General features: G+C 38.4%; 1 protein-coding gene and 1 pseudogene across 4 annotated transcripts in view; both read left to right on the forward strand.

Moving 5' to 3' along the window:
• Positions 1–219: 219 nt before the first annotated feature.
• Brd7 (bromodomain containing 7) overlaps positions 220–21445 on the forward strand; it is a 40824-nt gene continuing 19598 nt past the window's right edge. Inside the window, exons 1-5 of one of the 3 annotated variants that reach the window (XM_004847949.4) lie at positions 220–717; positions 818–1026; positions 16344–16473; positions 16790–16847; positions 18674–18818. In XM_004847949.4, coding sequence (XP_004848006.1) covers positions 687–717; positions 818–1026; positions 16344–16473; positions 16790–16847; positions 18674–18818 — 573 coding nt within the window. In that variant the 5' untranslated portion in view covers positions 220–686. The remainder of the gene's footprint in view (positions 718–817; positions 1027–16343; positions 16474–16789; positions 16848–18673; positions 18819–21445) is intronic. The other 2 variants (XM_004847948.4, XM_087206762.1) reach the window with 2 other exon arrangements.
• On the forward strand, positions 5834–16337 carry LOC147830689 (uncharacterized; annotated as a pseudogene). Its single transcript, XR_015449453.1, has one exon. The product of XR_015449453.1 is annotated as an uncharacterized LOC147830689 (transcript).

Below are 21445 nucleotides of genomic sequence, written 5' to 3' on the forward strand. Positions count from 1 at the left end.
AACAAGTAAACAAAGGGAAAAACAGAGAAGAGGGGGAAGGAAGGAAAGGAGGATAGAAAAAGAAGGGCGATTCAGAGAGATAGGCCCGCTCTGGCCGCGGCTCATCCCCGGCCCCGCCCATCCCCGGCCCGCAGGCTGCAGCGCCACCTCCGGCCGCCAGGGGCCGCTACGCGCAGGCGCCGTGACCTCGAATGCGCGGTAGGCCCTCTCTGCTGCCCATACGACAGCCGTTCGCTGTTCGCCGCTGGTCTTCGCTGCTGCCGCCGGGCTCCGGCAGCATTTCTTGCGCCGTGTTCTCGTGAGCGGCCTCGCGCCACAGGGCGCGCGCCGTCCCCCTGCCTCGCGGCGCGGGGTCTCGTGGGCCCCGCTCCCGCCCTCCGCTCGCCTCGCCCGGACCGGAAGCGGCGCCGCACGGCCTGGGCCTGGCGCGGGGGGCGGGCACCGGGGCCCGGTCGGATATGGGCAAGAAGCATAAGAAGCACAAGTCGGACAGACACCTGTATGAGGGTGAGGAGCGCGCGGCGGAGCTGCGCGGAGTCGGGTCTTGAAGTCAACCTCTGCTCGGCCCCGCCGTCCCCTCTCGCCGCAGGCCCCGACCAGAGCAGGGGTGCGGCCCGGCCGACGCCGCGCAGAGCCCTCGCGGGCGGCGTTCGAACCCCGGTACCCAGTCGCGGCGGGTGACCTGAATGGGGTCGGGAGGCCGAACCGAACGGCCAGGTGTTTGTCATTCTGCAGGCCCCGGGGTCGGCGGTCCCTACTTTGTCGGCACTGCCCGGCGAGTCCCTCCTGTAACCCGGGCGCCCCCTTTTTGTTCCAGACTACGTGGAGAAGCCTTTGAAGTTGGTTCTGAAAGTGGGAGGGAACGAGGTCACTGAGCTGTCCACAGGTAGCTCGGGACACGACTCGAGCCTCTTCGAAGACAAAAATGATCACGACAAACACAAAGACAGAAAACGGAAAAAGAGGAAGAAAGGAGAGAAGCAAGTGCCTGGGGAAGAAAAGGGGAGAAAACGAAGACGAGTCAAGGTAAGGGTGGTTCCATTGCTTAGCCCTTTCTGCCAAGTTAGCTTTATCTTTGGGTCCAGTGAGACACCAAAAAGCCGGTAACATCTGACTTGTGTTAAGGAGGAAAAGGACAGTAGAAACATGAATTCACCTGAGAGTTTCAGCAAGCCTTTAATTCATTATGCTGTTAGGCAATTGTGCTTACACATCAGACGATTAAGCAGCTAAGTCCTGTTTTTCAGGAGCTCCTCCAAAGAATGGTTTTAACCATCCAGGAAGGGTGAAAAGTCATGCTCGGTGTTCAGGGTTTGTCAAAAGTAATTTCAAAACAGAGTGGGGTCTATTGGCATTCAAATGTTTCTCTGAAATAAATGTAATGCCAAATATATTATGAATAACTCATTTTTTAAAACAAAGTTTGAGTCTGCTAAAGAGGAGATGTGATTAGAGATCTGTAATGGCAGTAACACCAAGAGTAGAAATTAGCACTTTTTAACCATTTGCATTTAATACAAAAGAATAAGTAGCTGACTGATTTGCAAGCTGAACAAAATAGTAATTCACTTTCCTTCCAAAGGTGATTACATACATAATCTGGAAATATCTTAGAAATCTGTACCTCCCAAATTTAACCTGTCACTAAGTGACTTACTGAAGCCAGTTACTACATCTTGAAGATAAATCTTTCCATAGGTTGGTTTATAAGTTTTCTTTTGTTAAATAACAGAAGTATTCTACACCATATCTGTTCCTTTTTGCCCCAGTTTGTATTGCCTTTGGCTAAACTATGACAAGTACACAAATATCCCTTTTCTTTCCTAAATTAGTAAAGTATGTGTGCATTTTTAATACTTCAAATGATAGAAAAGCACACGTAACTTTAAAAAACATCTTTTCTTCACCCTAATTCTTCATATAGTCTCTCTAGTATTTAAAATTAATTGTTAATCAGTTATTCACGAATGTAATTTTTTAAATCAAGAATACAAAACTTAAAAAGCAGTCTCCTACCATGTTATGGAGTTTTGCTTCCTAAACTTTTTAGTTTTTCTCTGGATATTTATCTTCATTTCTAAATGTAGGTTTATAGTACTCTTTAATGATTTATTGACTCATACAGTATCTTTTACTGACATCTTATTACAGAATTTAAGTTAGCAACCTTTCACTCTCCACACCGCTACTTTCTGTACACCATTCTCACAGTATAGGTGCATCACAGTTACTTGTTAAATCAATATTTAGTAGTTATTTTGTTTACTGGAGACAAGTACAAATACAGATCTGACCTTGATCAACTAGTTAATTGCTTTAATTTGGTTTGTTTATTGCTTACTCATTCTTCCCAAACTGCCATGTTCTGGGAGTTCTGTTTTTTAGAAGGCTTCCCCTTTTATTTGTTTATTTTGAGACATCACCTTGTGGCCTCTGTCTCTTGCTCTGAGCCTCCTGGGACTCCTTTTGCTTACCTCCTGGATCCCTTATCTTCTTCATTTACTCCCTTGTTCTCATGGTATTGGCTCTGGAAAATTCCCAAGAAAGCATAAATAAGTAGATTCTTTTTTTTTTTTCTTTTGGTACTGGGGATCGAACTCGGGTCCTTGCGCTTGCGCAGCAGGCAGCGAAACCACTGAGCTAAATCCCCGGCCCTGCATAAGTAGATTTTATAAATTCTTACCTGTTTGAAAATCTTCATTCTACCCTTATGTAGACCCAGTGAATAGGTTGGTGGTTAGAGTCAGTATGGAATTTTAGATTAAAAGTTATTTTCTTCCAAAATTTTGAAAGCATTGCTCTGTTGTCTTCTGTCTCCCCGGTTTGCCATTTAAAATTATCCCTCAGTACTGGAGATTGAACCTAGGGTTTGTGCACTGAGCTACATCCCCAGCCCTTTTTTCATTTTTTTGAGACAGAGTCTCACTAAAGTTCCCTAGGCTAGGCTCAAACTTGTGATCTTCTTGCCTAAGCCTCTTAGAGTGGTGGGATTACAGGCATGTGCCACCACTCCTGGCTTTTCTTGGAATTTTTAGGATCTTTCCCTTTTGTTTGAAGTGTTCTCTTTGACAGTAGTGCTGGTTCCTTCAGTTTTGAGATGTTTGCTTGAAATATTTCTGTGATAAATTGCTTCCTTCTGTTTTTTCTCTTCTGGAACCTTTGCGATTTAGATGTTAGACTCCTGGGCCCATTCTCTAATTTTCTTACATTTTCTCTCCTGTATTTCCTCCAAATTCATTTACTTGCTTGGTGTCTTTATGTTAAAAGTATCTGTTAGCTGTCTATTTTTCTTTAAACATGCAGCACCAAAGAGCTGATTAACTGCCTTGTCCTGTACCTTACAGATACTTTTTTGAGTGTCTCAGTTTTTCTAGAGAAAAATCCTCTTTTCATAGGAGGAGTGTTTCTCTAGTAATTCTGGAGCCAACCAAGGGAAGGGTGTAAGATCTCACCACCTAATTCCCTACTTTCAGTCTAGCATCTCTCCCCACTTTTAACATCTCAAAGTCTGGAAATTTTCATTCCCCTTTTGTCCAAGTTCTGAGTTTTGCCAGGATTTTAGCTCTTCTCATATGCTTCCCCCTCATGGCATGTAGGCAATTTCTTGCTCTCTCTTCTGCACACCTCCACTTGCCTTCCATTTCCCAAGTGTGTTGACATCTTTCATTCTCTGTTTTCTCTTCTGTGTTTTCCCTTTTGTCCATTTTTTTTTGCATTACTGGGTTTTACAGAACCTAGGACCTTTACACTGAGCTACATCCCCAGCCTTTTTTATTTTTTCACATGGAGTCTTGCTGAATCACAGAATTTCCTAGGGTGGATTTGAACTTGCAATCCTCCTGCCTACACCTCCCAGAGTCCTGGGATTACAGGCATGCTCCTCCATGCCTGACTCTTCTGTCCTCTTTGTTCTTGCCATCATCTTATTTAACTAGAAGTAACCACTTTCATCCACTTCTGGTTTCAAGTCTGGCAGCTACTGCCATATGTAACACTATTGATAGACTCATAATCTTTACTTACTTTATCAATTATCTCATTCTTTTTATTGATTACATAGTATTTAGGCATATGGATGCACCATACTTAATACTGCCTTTTTTTCCCTAAATAATGGCTACAGTGCACCTCATACACACTTTTTGTATGTATAAGGATATCTTTAGTACAGATTCCTAGAAATCTCCTGTGTTCCAGATACTCTGTTCTTTCTCAACAGTGTTTCTAATTGTTATTAGCCATCTTCATCTTTTGATGCCATTACAAACTAAGATGCAGTAATATCCACAGTTTCATCTGTCTGTTACACCCTTCAGAGTAGGGCAGGTAAGTGCATGAAAAATGAAGTAAATTTGCCCAAAGTCCCAGTTTCCCAAGACCGAGGACTAGGAACAATGGGACATTTATAGATTCTAGGGTATCATTGGTTCTGAAGACACTATTTGGGTTGTTGCTTTTTCTCAGCCATGCTGGACATGTGAGAGGGGTTCTTTCTGTTTATGTTGTCTAGGGAAAGAGTCTTCAGAATAGTTTGCCTCTCTGAGCTGTGTACTGGATTTCCAAGGATTTGGAGGATCATTGGTCAAGTCAGCTGTGTGACACCCTTTGGCCTGGGAAGGGCTAGAGGGTGTGTGGTCTAAGGAGCTAGTGACTCTTCTTTCAGTTCTATGCAACAAGATGGAGTAAGGCTATAAGGAGAAGATACAGGAAACCCTTTTCTTTTAAAACTGTATTTCTAAAAGGCGTACTATTCTTGCTGTGTTTCATCAGCCAGAACCTAATCACATGGCCACCCTAGCTGCCAAACGGGGCTGGGAAATGTTTAATTGCAGAGAGTAAGTGGTATGTGAGTGTTTTAGCATGGTACCCTGCTAAAAATCATTCATCTGTTACTTAGGGAAAGAAGAAATTGTTTGGGGGAAATGCAAATTCAAAACTCTGTAACTTTTAAAAAATATTTTAGTTAAGTGATCATCTTAGTAGAAAGGCCCTGACTATATTAGTTTATTATAGCCCAATAAGTACAGTAGGATCAGTAGTATTTCTCCCTATAGGATAGTAGTATTTAATGCTAACTAAAGCATTAAGGGTACCGTATGTCTTGGTTTAACCGCACTATAACCAAGATACCATACCTTTGAAAGTGTGCTGAATTTTTTTTTCCTTAAATATTTGGGTCCTGAGCAACTGGCAGAGAATTTGCTTGCTGGATTAATTTTTATTATATATCATTACCCTTCCCTTAAGATTCAGCCTTGCATTTTCAAGTCCCATATTTTCATAGTATATAAAAGGTAAAATAGCAGTTCATGAAAAAATGATCATACCATTTAACATGCGCAAGAGCATAATTTAGTCAAACAGGTTTAGTAGATAAAATTCTGTGTAGGCCATTAAGTTGATAAAACTGATTTATAAAAATTATAAATGTGTTTATAAAATCATTTTATGTGAAATGACCATACCTACTATGATTACTAAAAACCTACATATGTATACATTTTACAAATAGTAACTGCTATCATTAATCACATGCTGCATTTCTGGGTTCTATGTTTAGTGCTTTCTGTGTATTACTTTACTCTTTAGCATAATCCTGTAAAATTGGTATAATTATTTCTTCTGTGATAAAATATACATACCATAAAATTTACCACCTTAACCATTTTTAAATGTACAGTTCAGTATTAAGTTGTGCAGCCAGTTTCTAGAACTTTTTCATAACCATTAAATGATTCCCCATTTCACATTTCCCCTTTCCCTAGCCCCTGGCAGATACCATTCTTCTTTGTTCCTATGAGTTTGAGTCTTCTAGATACCTCATGTAAGTGAAATCAGACTGTATTTGTCTTACTGTGCTTGGCTTAGCTCACTTAGCATAATATCTTCAGGGTTCATCTATGTTATAGTATGTGTTAGAATTTCCTTTTTAAGGTTGAATGATAATCTATTGTGAGATGTACCGAATTTTACTTATCTGTTTATCAGTTGGTGAACATTTGGTTTCCTTCTACCTTCTATTAGGAATAATGCTGCTATGAACTTAGCTTGTGCAAAAAATCTGTTTGAGACTATGTGTATTTCTTTTCAATGTGTACTTAGAATTGCTAGATTGTGTTATTTTCTTTTCTATAGATAAGAAAAATTGAGGCTCAGAGAAGTTAAATTGAAATAGGAAACAGTGAGGACCCCAGCACAGATAACTCTTTAACACAAAGGAGCAAAAAGCGGCTTTTAATGATGCTGGCGGCTCAGCGAGTGACTCCTGTCAGTCTTGAGAGCCTGAAATAGAAGTTTGTGCTTCCCTTATATATCTCTTTTTACATCTACGAGACTTAATTCCATTGGAGTTTCCCTGGGAATACAGCAAGCAGGATTTACACAAAGCAGAGCAGTGGAGACGGGGAAAGCAAAGAGTTCTGGCAGGACTTTCTGAGTCCATTACACTCCTTTGGTGACAGATTACAGAAGTTGTCATGGCTGCTCAAGTACATTCTACAAAGATCATAGTTACCTAGTTAACCCATAGTTGCCTAATAACATAGTTAACTCATAGTTGCCCAACTCCACATGGAGTGGTGGTCTCCTCTCTCAAAGTAACTTGCCCAAAGTCACACACAGTTAAATGCCAGAACAAGACCTCAAATTCTGCCCAAAGAGATCTTTAGTCAAAAAAATTACTAAAGTGTACAACAACCCCTACACACAGTACAGGGAAGAATAAAATCAATGCCCTATCAGATGCAGCATTCTAGTTCTGAGACTCCTAATATCATGTGGAGATTATAGAAGGAATCCCAGAGGACTCTGCTGAAAAAGTAGCATTTGAGTTGGGCTTTAGAAATTAAATGTATTGATGTTACATTATATGTTCAATTAACATGGGGTCAACTACATGCTCTTGAGGAAAATGGTCCTACTGTAGTGTTGTACTTTATGAGGTACTTCAGGTATTTTCAGAGGTGATCTGATGTGTCAGTTACTTTTCTCGTTGCTGAGACAAAATACCTAACACTCAGAATTAAAAGAGGAAAGATTTATTTAGCTCAGTTTGTAGAGGTTTCAGTCCATAATCGGCTGGCTCCAAGGCAGGGTGGCTCGGCATAGGGGCTTCACAGAGGAAAACATTTGATGACACCCAGGTAGCAAAAGCAACAAAGGATTTTGACAGCATTTTTCTGCCCCTTTTATCCAGACTAGCAGGATTAGGGTGGTAACAATCAGTGGACTGATTTAGTAATCACATACCCTTAATCCCAGTGTCATACACTCTAGATTCTGCCACCTTTGAAAAAGCCCTATGACCACATGAGGCTTTGGGGGGAACATCTAGACACAAGCCATAACATCTGACAACCCAGTTTTCATTGAAGCTTTAACCTTAGAAGCTGATCCCCAAATAAAATGCTATGCCACTGCATAGAGATTTGGAGGAAAGGAATTTTGCACCCCACATCAAGAGCTAGTATGGCGAAGTGTGAGGATATATATGCAGACATAAAGTAGGAGATAAGGAGTTGGAAACTTCAAGAGAGGGAGAATGATAAAGGTTGAGCCTTAATAATAGTAATTGTTAACAATATCTTAACATTGAAGAGAGTGAAGACTGAAAGAGACTGCTTTGAGAGCTTTTCATTGAAATAGCTCAAGTGAGAGGTTTAAATACCTTTCTTGAAACTCAGTTGTTCTGAAAAGCAAAGTCCTATCCCAAATGGTATCTTGACAGTACAGCAGATGAACTTCATGTGTAGATGTGCAAAGAATTTAGGCTAGTTTTATTGCTGGGGATATCAGAGTAAATTAAAAAGTCATTTTTTAATTTTTTAAATATCTAGACCATTAACATGTGTATTACTTATAAAGCTGAGATTGAATAAAATTTATGTTGAAAATTATGCAGAGTAAATTCAAATAAATGGCTATTTTATTAAAGCACTATACTAAGTTCTAAAGGGGATACATACTCTAAAAACTAACATACTGGGTTCAACCACCTGTATCACCAAAAAAACAAAAAGAAAGAAATAGAGTGTAAATTATATGCCAGGCACTTTAAGTTCTTTATGAATAGTTAGCTATTTTATTTGCTCCATGAGGTAGGCATTGTTAGTATCTTAATGTAATGTATTGCTGAGTTAACTGAGACAGAATTATCGCTAATCCATAGAAGAAGAGGAGCTATAGATGACTATGATCATATTAAGCAAAGTGGGAATTCTAGCCAAGTGTGTTGGTACACGCCTATAATCCCAGCACTGGGGGGGGGGGGGCTGAGGCAGGAGGATCATGCAAATTCATTATATAGCCTGGGATATATAGTAAATTCAAGACCAGCATGGACCACATAATGAGACCCTGTTTCAAAAAAAAAAAGTGAGAATTCTGTCAAAAACAACTCAGTGGGGCCAGGGATTTAGCCTTAGCCCGCTGCCTACCTCGAAAGTGCAAAGTCCTGAGTTCGATCCCTGGTAAAAAAAAAAACAAAAAACAACAACAACTCAGTGACTCATTTCGTGAGACTTCTCCTCTACCTAAGATGTCAGGGCTGCTGTGGCTTACCCAGATAGACAGGAAATCCTTCCCCTATTTTACTTTCCTGCAGCTGTTCCATGTGTATCCCTCCTGATAGCACCTTCTTAATCATACATCTTCCCAGAGAAGGAAGGACTGTAAGAGCATATGAGTAGTGTTGCTTCCCAGACAGAAGGGCTATTTATTCACTTGTTCAGATACTTATTTTCTAGCTAGACTATGCTAGACTTACATGATGACGATATGTCAGGTAGATGAATAAAATTCTACAGGAGCTCAGCATTGTGCAGGAGAATTAGATACAAAAGGATAATGAACTCATGGCCTGGTAAATCTTAATAGAAGTATGGATAAAGTGTTCGGCGGGTCCAGAGGAAAGTGTTTTTCATTCTGTATTAGGAAACTAGGGGAAAGCATTATAGAGGTAACAGCTAATCTGGTGGCAAATGCTGTTTTCGACCCAGGGCCAAAAATGAGACCTATCTGCAAAGCAGTTAAACTGACATTTCATTGGATTCTAAAATTGTAAAGGGTAGTTCTAGAATTGTTTTGAACATTGGAAACAAACTGCAGCCTGTGGAATAGAACTTACTACTAAGTATTTCAGCTGTTTGCATACATTCATGTTCCTGTTTCATGCTGTGTCTTGTAATCAGTTCTGCAAATTAGCAAATAATATGTATTGCACATTGTTGAACTTGAGATACAGAGCAGAATAAAAGGCCCCTTGCCCACAGGGAACTCCAGTTCCTGGAGACAAATATGCCTGTAATATAATTCAGTGAGTGTTACAATGTTAATAATCTGAGCAAAAAAAGAAATGCTTCAAAGTATTACAGATTAATAAGTTAACTTGCCATCAAGTCATGGGCAAATTAGAATCTAGTCTGAAATAAGTACAGTTGTGTTTGTTGTTATGGAAATGGCCACTGTTCCTCTCACCTGCCTCATGCCTTCATCCCCACAGTATGTTTCCTCTGCCTGAATACTATCCTACCCACTCCCTCCACCCCTAAACCTGCCTGAATTCTTTTCAGCTCTAGTTTACATATTGCTATTGCATAGAAGCCTTTCTACATTTTTTAGTATAAATTATATCACCCAATAAAAATATTTTAAAATAAGGGAAGTTTTGTTATTTATGCATTAAATACATTAGATATTTTATAAATGGCATGAGACAGTTCTTCATTCATTGTGGCCCAGGCAAGCCAACGTATGAGCCGCAAGTTGGACACACCTGTAATAGAGCCTCAATTGTTTATTGAGTAAATCAGTGGCCATTTATGTGCTAGGTAATATGCTAAATATTCACATACATGGACCAGGGATTTAGCTCAGTGGTTCCGCCACCTGCCTCAAAAGTACAAGGTCTGGAATTCAATCCCCAGTACAAAAAAAAAAAATTCACATACACTGTCTTATTTAATCCTCCAGATAGTCCTTTGAGGTATGTAGAATTATATTTGGAGATGAGAAAATTAGACTTCAAAAAAAGTATGTGATTTATCCATGATCTCATAACTTTGCTATTACTATATGTGGCAAAGTCAGAATTTGAATCTATTTTATAACCCATTCTGTAAGCTCTTCTTCCTTGGCTACTGTCATGGTTTAGGTCTAGAACATTCTCCAGAAGCCTCATGTGTTCAGAGATGGGCTTTTGGAAAGTGATTGGATCAGGGGAGCACTATACTCACTAGTGGATTAATCCACTCATATAAGTTCATAATTGGATGTGCTGTTAGAAGAGAGAGCTTGGTTGGGAGAGCTAGGTCCAGAGTGTGGCCCAGAAGGGTATATCTTCTCCCCAGGTCCTCCCTTCAATGTCTATTTCCTGGCTGCCATGGGTTAAATAGCTTTCTTCCACCATGCCCTTCCACTGTGCCTTGGAGCTAGCCGGCCATGGAAAAAAACCACTGAAATTGAGCCAAAATAAAACTCTTAATTCAGTTGTGAGTGTCAGGTATTTTGTCTCAGTGAACAGAAAGTGACTATGACAGCTACATAAGTTAGATGGCACTAATATTTTGTATACTAATTTGGGCTTATGTCTCCGCTGACCTCCAGTACTGGGGATTGAACCAGGCCTTTCATACTGGGCTATATCCTCAGCCCTTTTTATGTTTTGAGACAGGGCCTCAACAAGTTGCCCAGATTGGCCTTGAGCTTGGAATTCTCCTTCCTAATTTCCCAGAGTACTGGGATTACAGCATGAGCCACCACATCTGCCTGTGTCTGAATTAACTTTAGTAAGGAGCATTCACAATAGAATTCTGAATCTTAAAAATAATTAGAAGGTTGGGATCAGAATTTTAGGTAGAAAAGAACTGGTGGAGATCAAAACCTCTTGTATAGATGAGAAACTGAGACTAAAATAGTGGGTTAACTTATTAAAGGTCACATGTTGGTGAACTAGAAGCTAGTTACCCTAATCACCAGCTGACAGTAATATACTACAGTATCCTCATTCATTTTAGAGTAGCTTCCAACCTCTGTGTTTGTATTCTTTTTCTCTTTCAGACTATCCCAGAAGGTTATGTTGTTTTGCTGTATTTAATAATGAAGTAGTTACTATTAAAAAAAAAAAGCAGGCCATGGTGCCTGGCTGTAATCTCAGCACTCTGGGAGGCTGAGATCACAAAGTAGGCCCAACTTGGGCAACTTACTGAGACCTTATAAAAAAAAATTTTTTTTAAGTACTGGGGAGCCAGATGTGATGGCACCTACATGTATTCCCAGCACTAGGGAGGCCAAGGTGGGAAGATCACCAAGAGTTCAAGGCCAACCTGGCTTACATAGAAAGACCCTGTCTCAAACAACAAAAACAAAAAAGTGCTAGGGGTGTGCAGACCTGTGCAGACAAGGACCCTGAAGATAAATAGCCATTGCCTCTCAAGCTGCCTTCTCCAGGCCTGCGCCCAAGTCTCTGCCACTGAGGGTCCACTAAGACGCCAAAGATCTAACTGCAGCCATGAGCAGCCCTGAGTACTTCAAGTGTGGACGATTGGGCCACTGGGCCCGGGAATGCTCTATTGGTGGAGGCCATGGTTGTTGATTGAGAAGCCATGGCAGAGGTTTCCAGTTTGTTTCCTCATCTCTTCCAGACATCTGTTACCACTGTGGTGAGTCTGGTCATCTTCCCCAGGATTGTGATCTTCAGGGAGATGCCCACTATAACTGTGGCAGAGGTGACCACATTGCCAAGGACTGCAAGAGGAGTGCTGCTACAACTGGCAAACCAGGCCTTCTGGCTTAAGACTGACCATGCAGATGAGCAGAAGTGCTATTCTTGTGAAGAGTTTAGACACATTCAGAAAGACTGCACCAAAGTGAAGTGCTATAGGTGTGGTAATACTGGTTACATAGCCATCAATTGCAGCAAGACAAGTCAGCTGTTATGGCTGTGAGGAGTCTGGGCATCTGGCACAGGAATGCACAATTTCGGTCAGAGCCTAATTATTTTCCTTTGTCGCCCCTCCTTTTTCTGATTGATGGTTGTATTTTTTTCTCTGAGTCCTCTTCACTGGCCAAAGGTTGGCAGATGGAGGCTATTCCCAGGCCAGTGGGCTTTACTTGCTGTGTAAAAGGAGGAAAGGGGTGGGGAAAAAAATAATTTTCTGTATTTAACTACAAGTTTTTGTTTTGTGTGGTAGAGGTGTTATATATAATGCTTTGTTAAAGAACTCCCTTTCCTCACCACTGGTGACTAGAGATTGACGAATGGGAAGAGTTGTCAGGCCACAAGCTCATCCTGGGCTTCTTCAATATGTTCCCATGTAGACGGTAAAACCAATTCTGGAAGTGTCTATCAACTTCCTTAAATAACTTTAATTTTAGCATAACAGTGGCCTTGGATTGACCTCAGTAGCTGTTAAATAACCAAGTAACATCTATATCAGGCTCTCATGGAACATACATTTGAGTGAGAGTAAACAAAAAGACAAACGTGCGCACTGATGGCTATGTGAGAGAACTCGAGTTAGACATCTAGACAGGAACACCTTCATCACAGCATTGGTGATGGACATACATATTGGAATGGCAAAGGTTTAGAACACAGTTTTTCAAAGACTAAATCTAAAACCCAGAGTAAACATCAGTGCTCAAAGTTAGCATAATTTGGAGCTATTCAGGAATTGCAGAGAAATGCATTTTCACAGAAATCAAGATGTTATTTTTATATACTATATCACTTGGACAGCTGTTTCAATTTGCAGTAATCAGTTTTGGTTTTTGGTTTTTTTAGTACTAGGTATCGAACTTGGGACCTTGCACTTAGAAGGCAGGCATGGCACCACTGAGCTAAATCCCCGGCCCTGTAATCAGTTTTTAAAAGTCAGATGGACAAAGCAACTGAAGTCCTAGAAAATAGAAAATGAAATTTTAAACTGTTCTAATAAAGCTGGAGCAGGAAAGGGGGAAAAAAGTGCTGGGAATATAGCTCAGTACAGAGGCCCTGGGTTAATGGGTGTGTGTGTGTAAGGGGGTGTGTAATTATATAGACCAGGCCAAGTGAATAAAGTTAACCAGTAGAGGTGGTTCAGAAATACTGTACCATTCTTTGGTACTTTTTCAACATTTCTATTTCATGTCCATATGTGAGCATCATCTCATTGATGCTCATATATTATTTATCTGTAATCAACAGTTAAATCTACATCTTACAGGTGATTAAAAAAAATGGTGTGGGGGGAGTGAATGCATTGCGAAAGGTCACAGTATTTCAAGGATGAAGCTGAACCTCTATAGGTCAACAAAATGTCCAACACTACCTGGTTTGGTAAAGCTTTATTGGGACACGGCTATACCCGTTTATTTATGTGTTTGTTATTTGGCTCTTTTCATGTACAGTAGCAGACTTTAGTGTTTGGGATAGACCTTATGGGCTGTAAAGCCTATGCATTTACTCCCTGACCATTTACAAAAAAGTTTTCTGACTCTTGGTACTGGCACCTGGTTCTAGTTCTTTCTACATGACAAAGTCCAGGTTGCAAATTGCCTTTCAAACTGCCCTTTCTTCACATTTCACACTTAATAAGAAGGAAACTGTTACTCTGAGGGTCTTTTCTCAAACAACATATTCTAAACCTGCCAATCTATAAAAGATTTGAGTGAGCTTTTCTGGGCAAAAGAGACAAAACTCTCTAAAGAATTAATTGCTACAGACTATGTGGTAAGGCTGTAGAAACCAGACACCAAACACCATATAATAAGGGCAGTTGGGATCAAGTGTATGATGAGTAGTTTAAAGCAGTGTTCCCTGAGCTTTTTACACCCATTGTCAGTTCTCCTATGGAGTCTGAAAACAGTGCAAAGCTCTGTGTTAGTGATTCTTTATGATCCCTGTACCAGCAACTCTCACAGGGCCTGGCAGTTTGTTAGAAATGTACCTTCTCCCACTACCCAGACCTGCTAGGTCAGAACTTCTGGGGACTGGGCCTCACCATGTATTCAACAAGACCTGCAGATTGTACTGATGCACATGGAAGCTTGAGAACAAGAATAGGACTTCAAAATTTGCACTTCTGACAGATTCCTAGGTTGAAAATAGGATATAAGCCTAGAAAAGAGGGGGTTTTGGTGGTTTTTTCTTTTCTTTTTTTTTTGTTAATAAGGTGCTATTAATCATAATTTTCATGAGCATAAAATGGGCATTTTGGACAGTTTTACTTCAAAATTTTAAAAAATGCAAAAAAAAAAAAATATGCAAAGTACAATAAATGAGCTTGGAGGGTGTGCCTATAGTCCCAGCAACCCAAGAGGCTGAAGCAGGATTACTGGAGTGCAGAAGTTGAAGACTATCCTGAGCAACATGGCATAACCCAGGTCAAGAACAGTCAAAGTACAGAGAATAATAAAACTGCCACGAGGATGCCGCCATCCAGCTTTTGCAGATCTCAACATTGTACCTTCAGTTTGTTTATTTTTTAAAGAAATGAGGCACAAACATGGGTGGAGCACCCTGTGTACTCTTCCAGCATCACATTCTTCTCTTTCCCTAGAGAGAACCACTATCCTGAATGTGGTGTATGTCACATGTATACCTGTGTTTATACTGAGTAGTTTTGTATACATCTGTAAAGAATATATGATTATACATTTTCAGACTTTAAACAGCTGATCTTTTAAGATGATTTTTTACCTTATTTTCTAGCCATTGTGTTTCTGAGTTGTCCATGTTGATATTGAACATACATTTTCAGCATATTTGGAATTAAATTCTAGTTAATTTTTTATCAGCCACGTAAATATACCGTAATTTATTGGGGCAGTGAATTGTTCCTAATTTATTTTTATTATTTAAAACTACTATAATAATATTCTAGTACATGTTCCCATGTATATTGTGTGGTGAAAGGATATTTCTCTAGAGCAGTGATGGCAAACCTTTTAGAGCTTTCAGTGATAACAAACAGCTGGCTGAGGCACACATGCCATAGGCTCGCCACTACTGCTCTAGAGTACATGCATGAGAGGAATAGCTGAGAAATAGTGTGTCTTGCAAGCTTTGGTAGATAGTGCTAATTGCTTTCCTAATGACTGTCACTGTTTACTCTCCCATCTGCAAGGCATGAGAGTCTTGTTACTCTACATTCTTATTAAAACTTGACATTTTTGCCAGCCAGAAAGATACGAAATTTCTCCTTTTTAAATTTACAATTCTCTAAATTCTATTACGCTTGACCTACCTTTTATGTTTGACATTTCAGGTTTCTTCTGTGAATTACCTGTGTTATTCTTCCCTCATTTTCTTTTGTGTTCCTTGGCTTTTTCTATGGGCTCTGTATGTAATCTCTGTTAATACATTTATGAGTGTTTTTTGAGTACTTTATCTTAGTCTATTGCTAGATTTTTAGCTTGGTTTGTGGATTTCATTGAGGCACCAGAATTTATAAATTTAATGGCAAATTTATCAAATTTTTTCCTTTAATATTTGTTCTTTTTGTGTCTTAAGAAAATCCCTATCCTTGAGTCTCAAAGAGTCTTTACTTTTTATCTGAACTTCTAAAGCTTTGCTTTGTACATTTAAGTATATCTGGAATTTACTTTTGAATATTACATGAGATAGAAATCTAATTTTATTTTTTCCTTTCCACACAAATACTTGTCCAGCACAACCCTTTTTCATTGATTTAATACCACTTCTATGATATGCCAAGATTTTTCTATGTTCATGATTCTGTTTCTGGGCTCTCTCATCAGTTCTTTTGGTCTATATGTCTATCCCTGTTTCCCAACCCACTTTGTCTTAGTTACTTGATATGACTGTGACTTACTAGCTGGTAAATCACATTATCTTATTGTGACCTTTCCAAGAACTGTTTTGTTCTTATTCATTTACTCTTCAAAATAAACTTTAGAGTTAGCTTTTCAAATTCCATGAAAAATCCTGTTTTACAATTTAAATTGGTATTATACTGAATTTATTGATTGCTTTAGAATTGTCTTTCAATTCATGAACATGGTTTATCTCCTTTATTCAGATCTTCTACTGTGGCCTTCAAAAATGTTTCATAATTTTTTCTAAAAGATCATGAGCATCTTTTAATGTATTTATTCCTAGGTAAGTTATCTTGCTTTTGTGAATAGTATCATTTCACTAATTGGTTATTTCTGGCATAGAGAATTACTTTTCTTTATGAATGTTATTCTCTCATTTTCCAGTAGATGGCAGTAAAATACATTAGGCTTTCCTTATTAAGACTTCTTTCCGTGGTATCTTTTTTCCATTGAAATTAAAATGGTCCATGTATTTAAAGATACTGATTCTTAAACATTTCTAAGTTATCTCCTTTTCTTTCATTTAGGATGATAAAAGAAAGCGAGATCGAGATCGTGTGGAAAATGAGGCAGAAAAAGACTTTCAGTGTCATGCCCCTGTAAGATTAGACTTGCCTCCTGAGAAGCCTCTCACAAGCTCTTTAGCCAAACAAGAAGGTTGGAATAATTGATTTGTCTATCTTGAATGAAGAGACTGCAGTTGTTATAGCTAGGAAAGTGACTAGGCTTTAGCTTCTAAGTTTAAAAGATTTGTAGTAGATTATTTTTCCTAAGATTTTTTCCTCTTACTCCCTAAGTTTTTAAATTAGCTTCCGTTTTGAATTGATATTCTCATCTTCAACACATTTTTAAAATAAATGGAATTTCTATATGAGATATTCAATAATGGATAGAGATAAGTAATATAAAATGAAAACCAAATAGTATTCTCTAGAATAATCTTTTTTAAACACTCTTGTCTTCTTTGCTTTAGAAGTAGAACAGACACCCCTTCAAGAAGCTTTAAATCAGTTGATGAGACAATTGCAGAGGTAAATATTTTTCTAAAGTTTTTATAAGATAGAAATTGGAATCATAAACTTAAAGATCCAAACCGCTTCTCCAATTTTGATTATGTAAAACCACATTTTGTGGCCTAAATCCAAATGCACTTGATTTTAAAGTGAATGGTAAATATTTTGGCTGGCAATAGAAGTACTCTTAAGCGGCTGACTTTTAGATGTTCTTACTTGGTTTGTTTTAACTGGTGGTTTGAAGGGTGTTACATAATACCCTTAATGGCAAATTTCTCTTTTTCTAAAGTGATTTCTGATGTTAAAACTTTAAACCCAAGAATAACAGTACAGATATTTCTGCTTTGCTAATAGATGGAAGTGCCTTCTGTATATTTGTACAGTACCCATGCTGAGGAGTATTAACCAGTTATTAAGTCTAGAAAAAAAATACCATAAATAGAATGCCTATCTTTTAAAGGCAGGAATTAATTTTAAAACTTTCCATGTAGGCTAGGGTGTAGCTCAGTGGTAAAGCACTTCCCTCTCATGTACACAACACTAGGTTCAGTCCCCAGAACAGAGGAGGAAAAAAAGGTTTAAAGAAATTTCAAATGTGTGGATTAAACCTATGTTTAGCTCTTAAAAGAGAAAAGAAGGGACCAGGGATTTAGCTCAGTGATTTCGCCGCCTGCTGCGCAAGTGCAAGGACCTGAGTTCAATCCCCGGTACCAAAATAAAAAATAAAAGAGAAAAGAGCACATCGGTCTTTAATAAAATATTGATTTAGATACCTCTCTTTACTCAGAATTGAATATTCAACTCAAAAACACTTTTATTATTTTCAGAAGATTTATAATCAAGGGCATGGATTCTAATAGTAAGCTTTCTCCTCATTGTGTTGTATTTATATCTTAGTGTGAAACATCCTAAATATTTTTTAAGATAAATTCTCTAGGACAGTCTGTACTCTCCAGTACATGTTCAGCTTTGCAGTTAAGATCAGAAGTTGCTGGTCTCTTCTTTTATGGTGTTCAGAGTAGTTGAGAAAATGACATCTCATTCATTCATTGTCCCAAAGGAATTAACAAGTAAATACTGGATATATAATCAGTCTCTACAAGGTATAACTACAAAAATGTTTTGATTGGCTCTTAGTTTTATTTTTGGTAATAGAAGACCAGAATGGACTTATAGTAGCTGTTTTGTTTAATTTGGAAGTATTAAGAGGCCTTTTAATATCAGTGTTTTGAGCACCATATACACATGATAGAATTTATATCCATTGATTGATCAAGAGTGCAAGCCTATTCCAAAAGTAATAGAGGATTGCAAATGCACATTCATAGTTATTCTGCCTTTTCCCTGATAATTGATAAAAAACAGACACATAGGCACACACGCACACAGTACTAATCTCTCAAAACATAAAACATTGGTCAGCTAGTTTACGTTATTTATTTTGCTTCATTTTTTTCCCCTTTGTAAAAGGTCTGTTAATTATGCTGCTTTTTTTATCTTGCTTTCTTTTCTTTTCTTTTCTTTTTTTTTGGTACCGGGGATCCAATTCACGTCCTTGCACTTGCAAGGCAGGCGGCAGAACCATTGAGCTAAATCCCCGGCTGGCTGCATATTTTATTAATGTCTCTTTTAAGGCTACAACTAGTCTGTAACATATCTTAACCTTGTTACTAAATAGTTATTAGTTTTGAAAATCGTTTTTGCAGTTTTCAGTAAAAACCATGTTAACAACATAACTACAAACTCTTTCTACATCTGAAGGTTTTCTTCTGACTTCTGCTAAACCAGTTGATTTCTTTGTAGTAGAAATAAAATGTAACATTGCTTTTTGTATATCTTCACAGAAAAGACCCAAGTGCTTTCTTTTCATTTCCTGTGACTGATTTTATTGCTCCTGGCTATTCCATGATCATTAAACACCCAATGGATTTTAGTACCATGAAAGAAAAGATCAAGAACAATGACTACCAGTCCATAGAAGAATTAAAGGTAATTGTAATTGTTATGTTGTGATTGGGCTGAGCTACAATACAAAATAACCCACATTTTTATTAAATCAACAGTCAAACTCTTGGATCCTATATATACAGACTCTTGTTAGAAGCATACATATCTGCTATTCACAATAGTTCTCATTGGCCTTTTAATTTTTTTTAATTTTTTTGTTTTTTGTTTTTTTTGGTACCGGGGATCAAACTTGGGTCCTTGTGCTTGCGAGGCAGGCGGCAGAACCACTGAGCTAAATCCCCGGCCCTCATTGGCCTTTTTATTTTGCAAAGAATTAGGTTTATTTTAGTAGCCAAAATCTTTATTTTTCTTCTTTGGAAGACTTTTATGACCTCAGTGATAGAAACTCAAATGAAATAAGCCTTCTGGTGTCTTGTATTTATTATTTTTCTTCTTAAAAATTTAAGTTTTAGGGCAGGAGATTTAGCTCAGTGGCACTGCGCCTGCCTCGCAAGCGCAAGGTCCTGAGTTTGATCACCGGTACCCTCCCCCCAAAATTTTAAGTTTTATATATGTTCTGCAATGTATTTTTTCCAACCTTTAAAGTGAAAAGATGTTAGATTTTTAGCTTGAACTCAATACAAATTAAAATTGATTTTTTTTTTTTTTTTGTAAGTTTTGAGACAGATTCTGACTACATTGGCCAGGTTAGGCTCAAACTTGAATCTTCCTGCCTCAGCCTCCCGAAGTGCTAGGATTACAGGCATGTACCACCACACCTGGCATAAAATTGACATTTTAATGAAAATTCATTTCTTTATTTCTAAAAAAGTGGGCATATCTTCTAAAATAAGAGAATAAATTGGCTTGTCCTGAAATACTAAAGAAAAGTTTAGGGCTAGTGATGCAACTTAATGTTAGAGCACTTGCATAGTATGCATAAGCCCTGAGTTCAAGATTCAGTTTCCACCACTACAAAAAGAAAAAAGAAAAGTTTAATTAAATGTTCTAGTTTGATGAAAGTCTTTTGCGCTGAGTTTACATCAGCTGTATTTGTTGAACATATTTCTTCAATTTTAAGAATAAAAAATGTGTAAGAACATAAATGCCACCAAAATAATATGAATGCCTAGTCTCAAAGTTGAAGTTTTTGCCATCTTTAAATAGTCTTGGTACATGTTGGTTTTGGGAGTACCTTTTGTTTTAATCTTACATAGAATGGTGGTGCATGCCTGTAGTCCCAGCACTCAGGAGGCTGAGGCAAAAGGATTCCTGGGAGTCCGAAGCCAACATGGGCTACATAATGAGTTCAAGGCCAGCCTGAACTACATAGTGAGACCTTGTCTAAAATTTTAAAAGAAGAAGAAAAAAATCTTAAAGGAATATGCCAGGCATTGTGGCATACTCCTGTGATCTCAGTACTCTAGAAGGTTGAGTTAGGAAGATTGCAAGTTCGAACCCAGCCTGAGCAATTTAGCAAGAACTTATCTCAAAATAAAATGTGGTCTGGGGATATAACTCAGTGTGAAGGCCCTGGGTTCAATCCTCACTACCAACAAAACAAAAAACCAACATATGTGTTACTATCTTTTACTAAGCCACCACAAATATAACTAGTTTAGAAAATATTTATTTTACCTTTATTTATTCCATGTAAACATGGTAGTGCTCACCTGACCCTTAGATCAAATAACTGATTAGACAGTTACAGAAGGAAATGATAATAGTAAACATTGTCTTTACTTGATCTCTTTTATCATTCACATCCAGATCTACTGAAACTTATGATGAACACCATCATCTAATTCTCTTTGAGCACATAGGGAATATTATACTTAACTTGGGAAAACCTGAGTTACATTCTCTCAGAGAAATGGAAGCTTTTCTCGATCCATCTGTTGAAAATTAGGCTAAAACTTTATTTCAGCATATTTCAGACATTATTGTTGCTTAATAGAAAAGAATTTCACAGCTTGGTGTTTTTTTCTATTTATGAACAGTTTCTCTCTGATCTTTGTCCTGTGGTAACAAGAGATAGTATAAGTGTATCCCCTGAGTATTTTTAAGGAAGTTAAGGTTTCTTGTAATTGAAATGAATTAGTACTTCTAACTCTTTGGAGTTTTCCACAGTAGGAAAAGTGTGCAAATTCAGCTTTTTAACTGATCAAAGTACCATTACACCAAGTCAAATAAAGCTTAGCACATTACATATAAGATATGTAAGGAATCTTATATATATAAGATATAAAGAATCTTTCTGGGTTTTTTTGTTTGTTTGTTGGCACCGGTGATCGAACTCGGGACCTTGCGCTTGTGAGGCAGGCGCCGGAACCACTGAGCTAAATCCCTGGCCCAAGACATAAGAAATCTTAATGTTCCCTTGGTCAGGGATATAGCTCAGTGAGGCCAAGTTCAGTCCCCACCTCCCCAAAATATACAGGCTGGGTATGTGGCTGGGGCTCAGCGATGGGGTGCTTGCCTAGTGCAAGGCCCTGGGTTTAGACTGCAGTTCCACAAAGATATTAACATCAGATTTTTTATCATTAGAAAGTTCCAATACTCTTGCCACTTATAACCAAATGGCTGTATAGTATGGATAGACGGTCATTTAGTGTCTCCTCTCACTTGCTTCCTCAAATATATATTTAACAGTTCTTAATGGAATGGAA

Source organism: Heterocephalus glaber, unplaced genomic scaffold (assembly GCF_053883595.1).
Source record: "Heterocephalus glaber isolate CG9 unplaced genomic scaffold, H.glaber_assembly_v1.0 deba00000071, whole genome shotgun sequence".
NCBI classification, from domain to species: Eukaryota; Metazoa; Chordata; class Mammalia; order Rodentia; family Bathyergidae; genus Heterocephalus; species Heterocephalus glaber.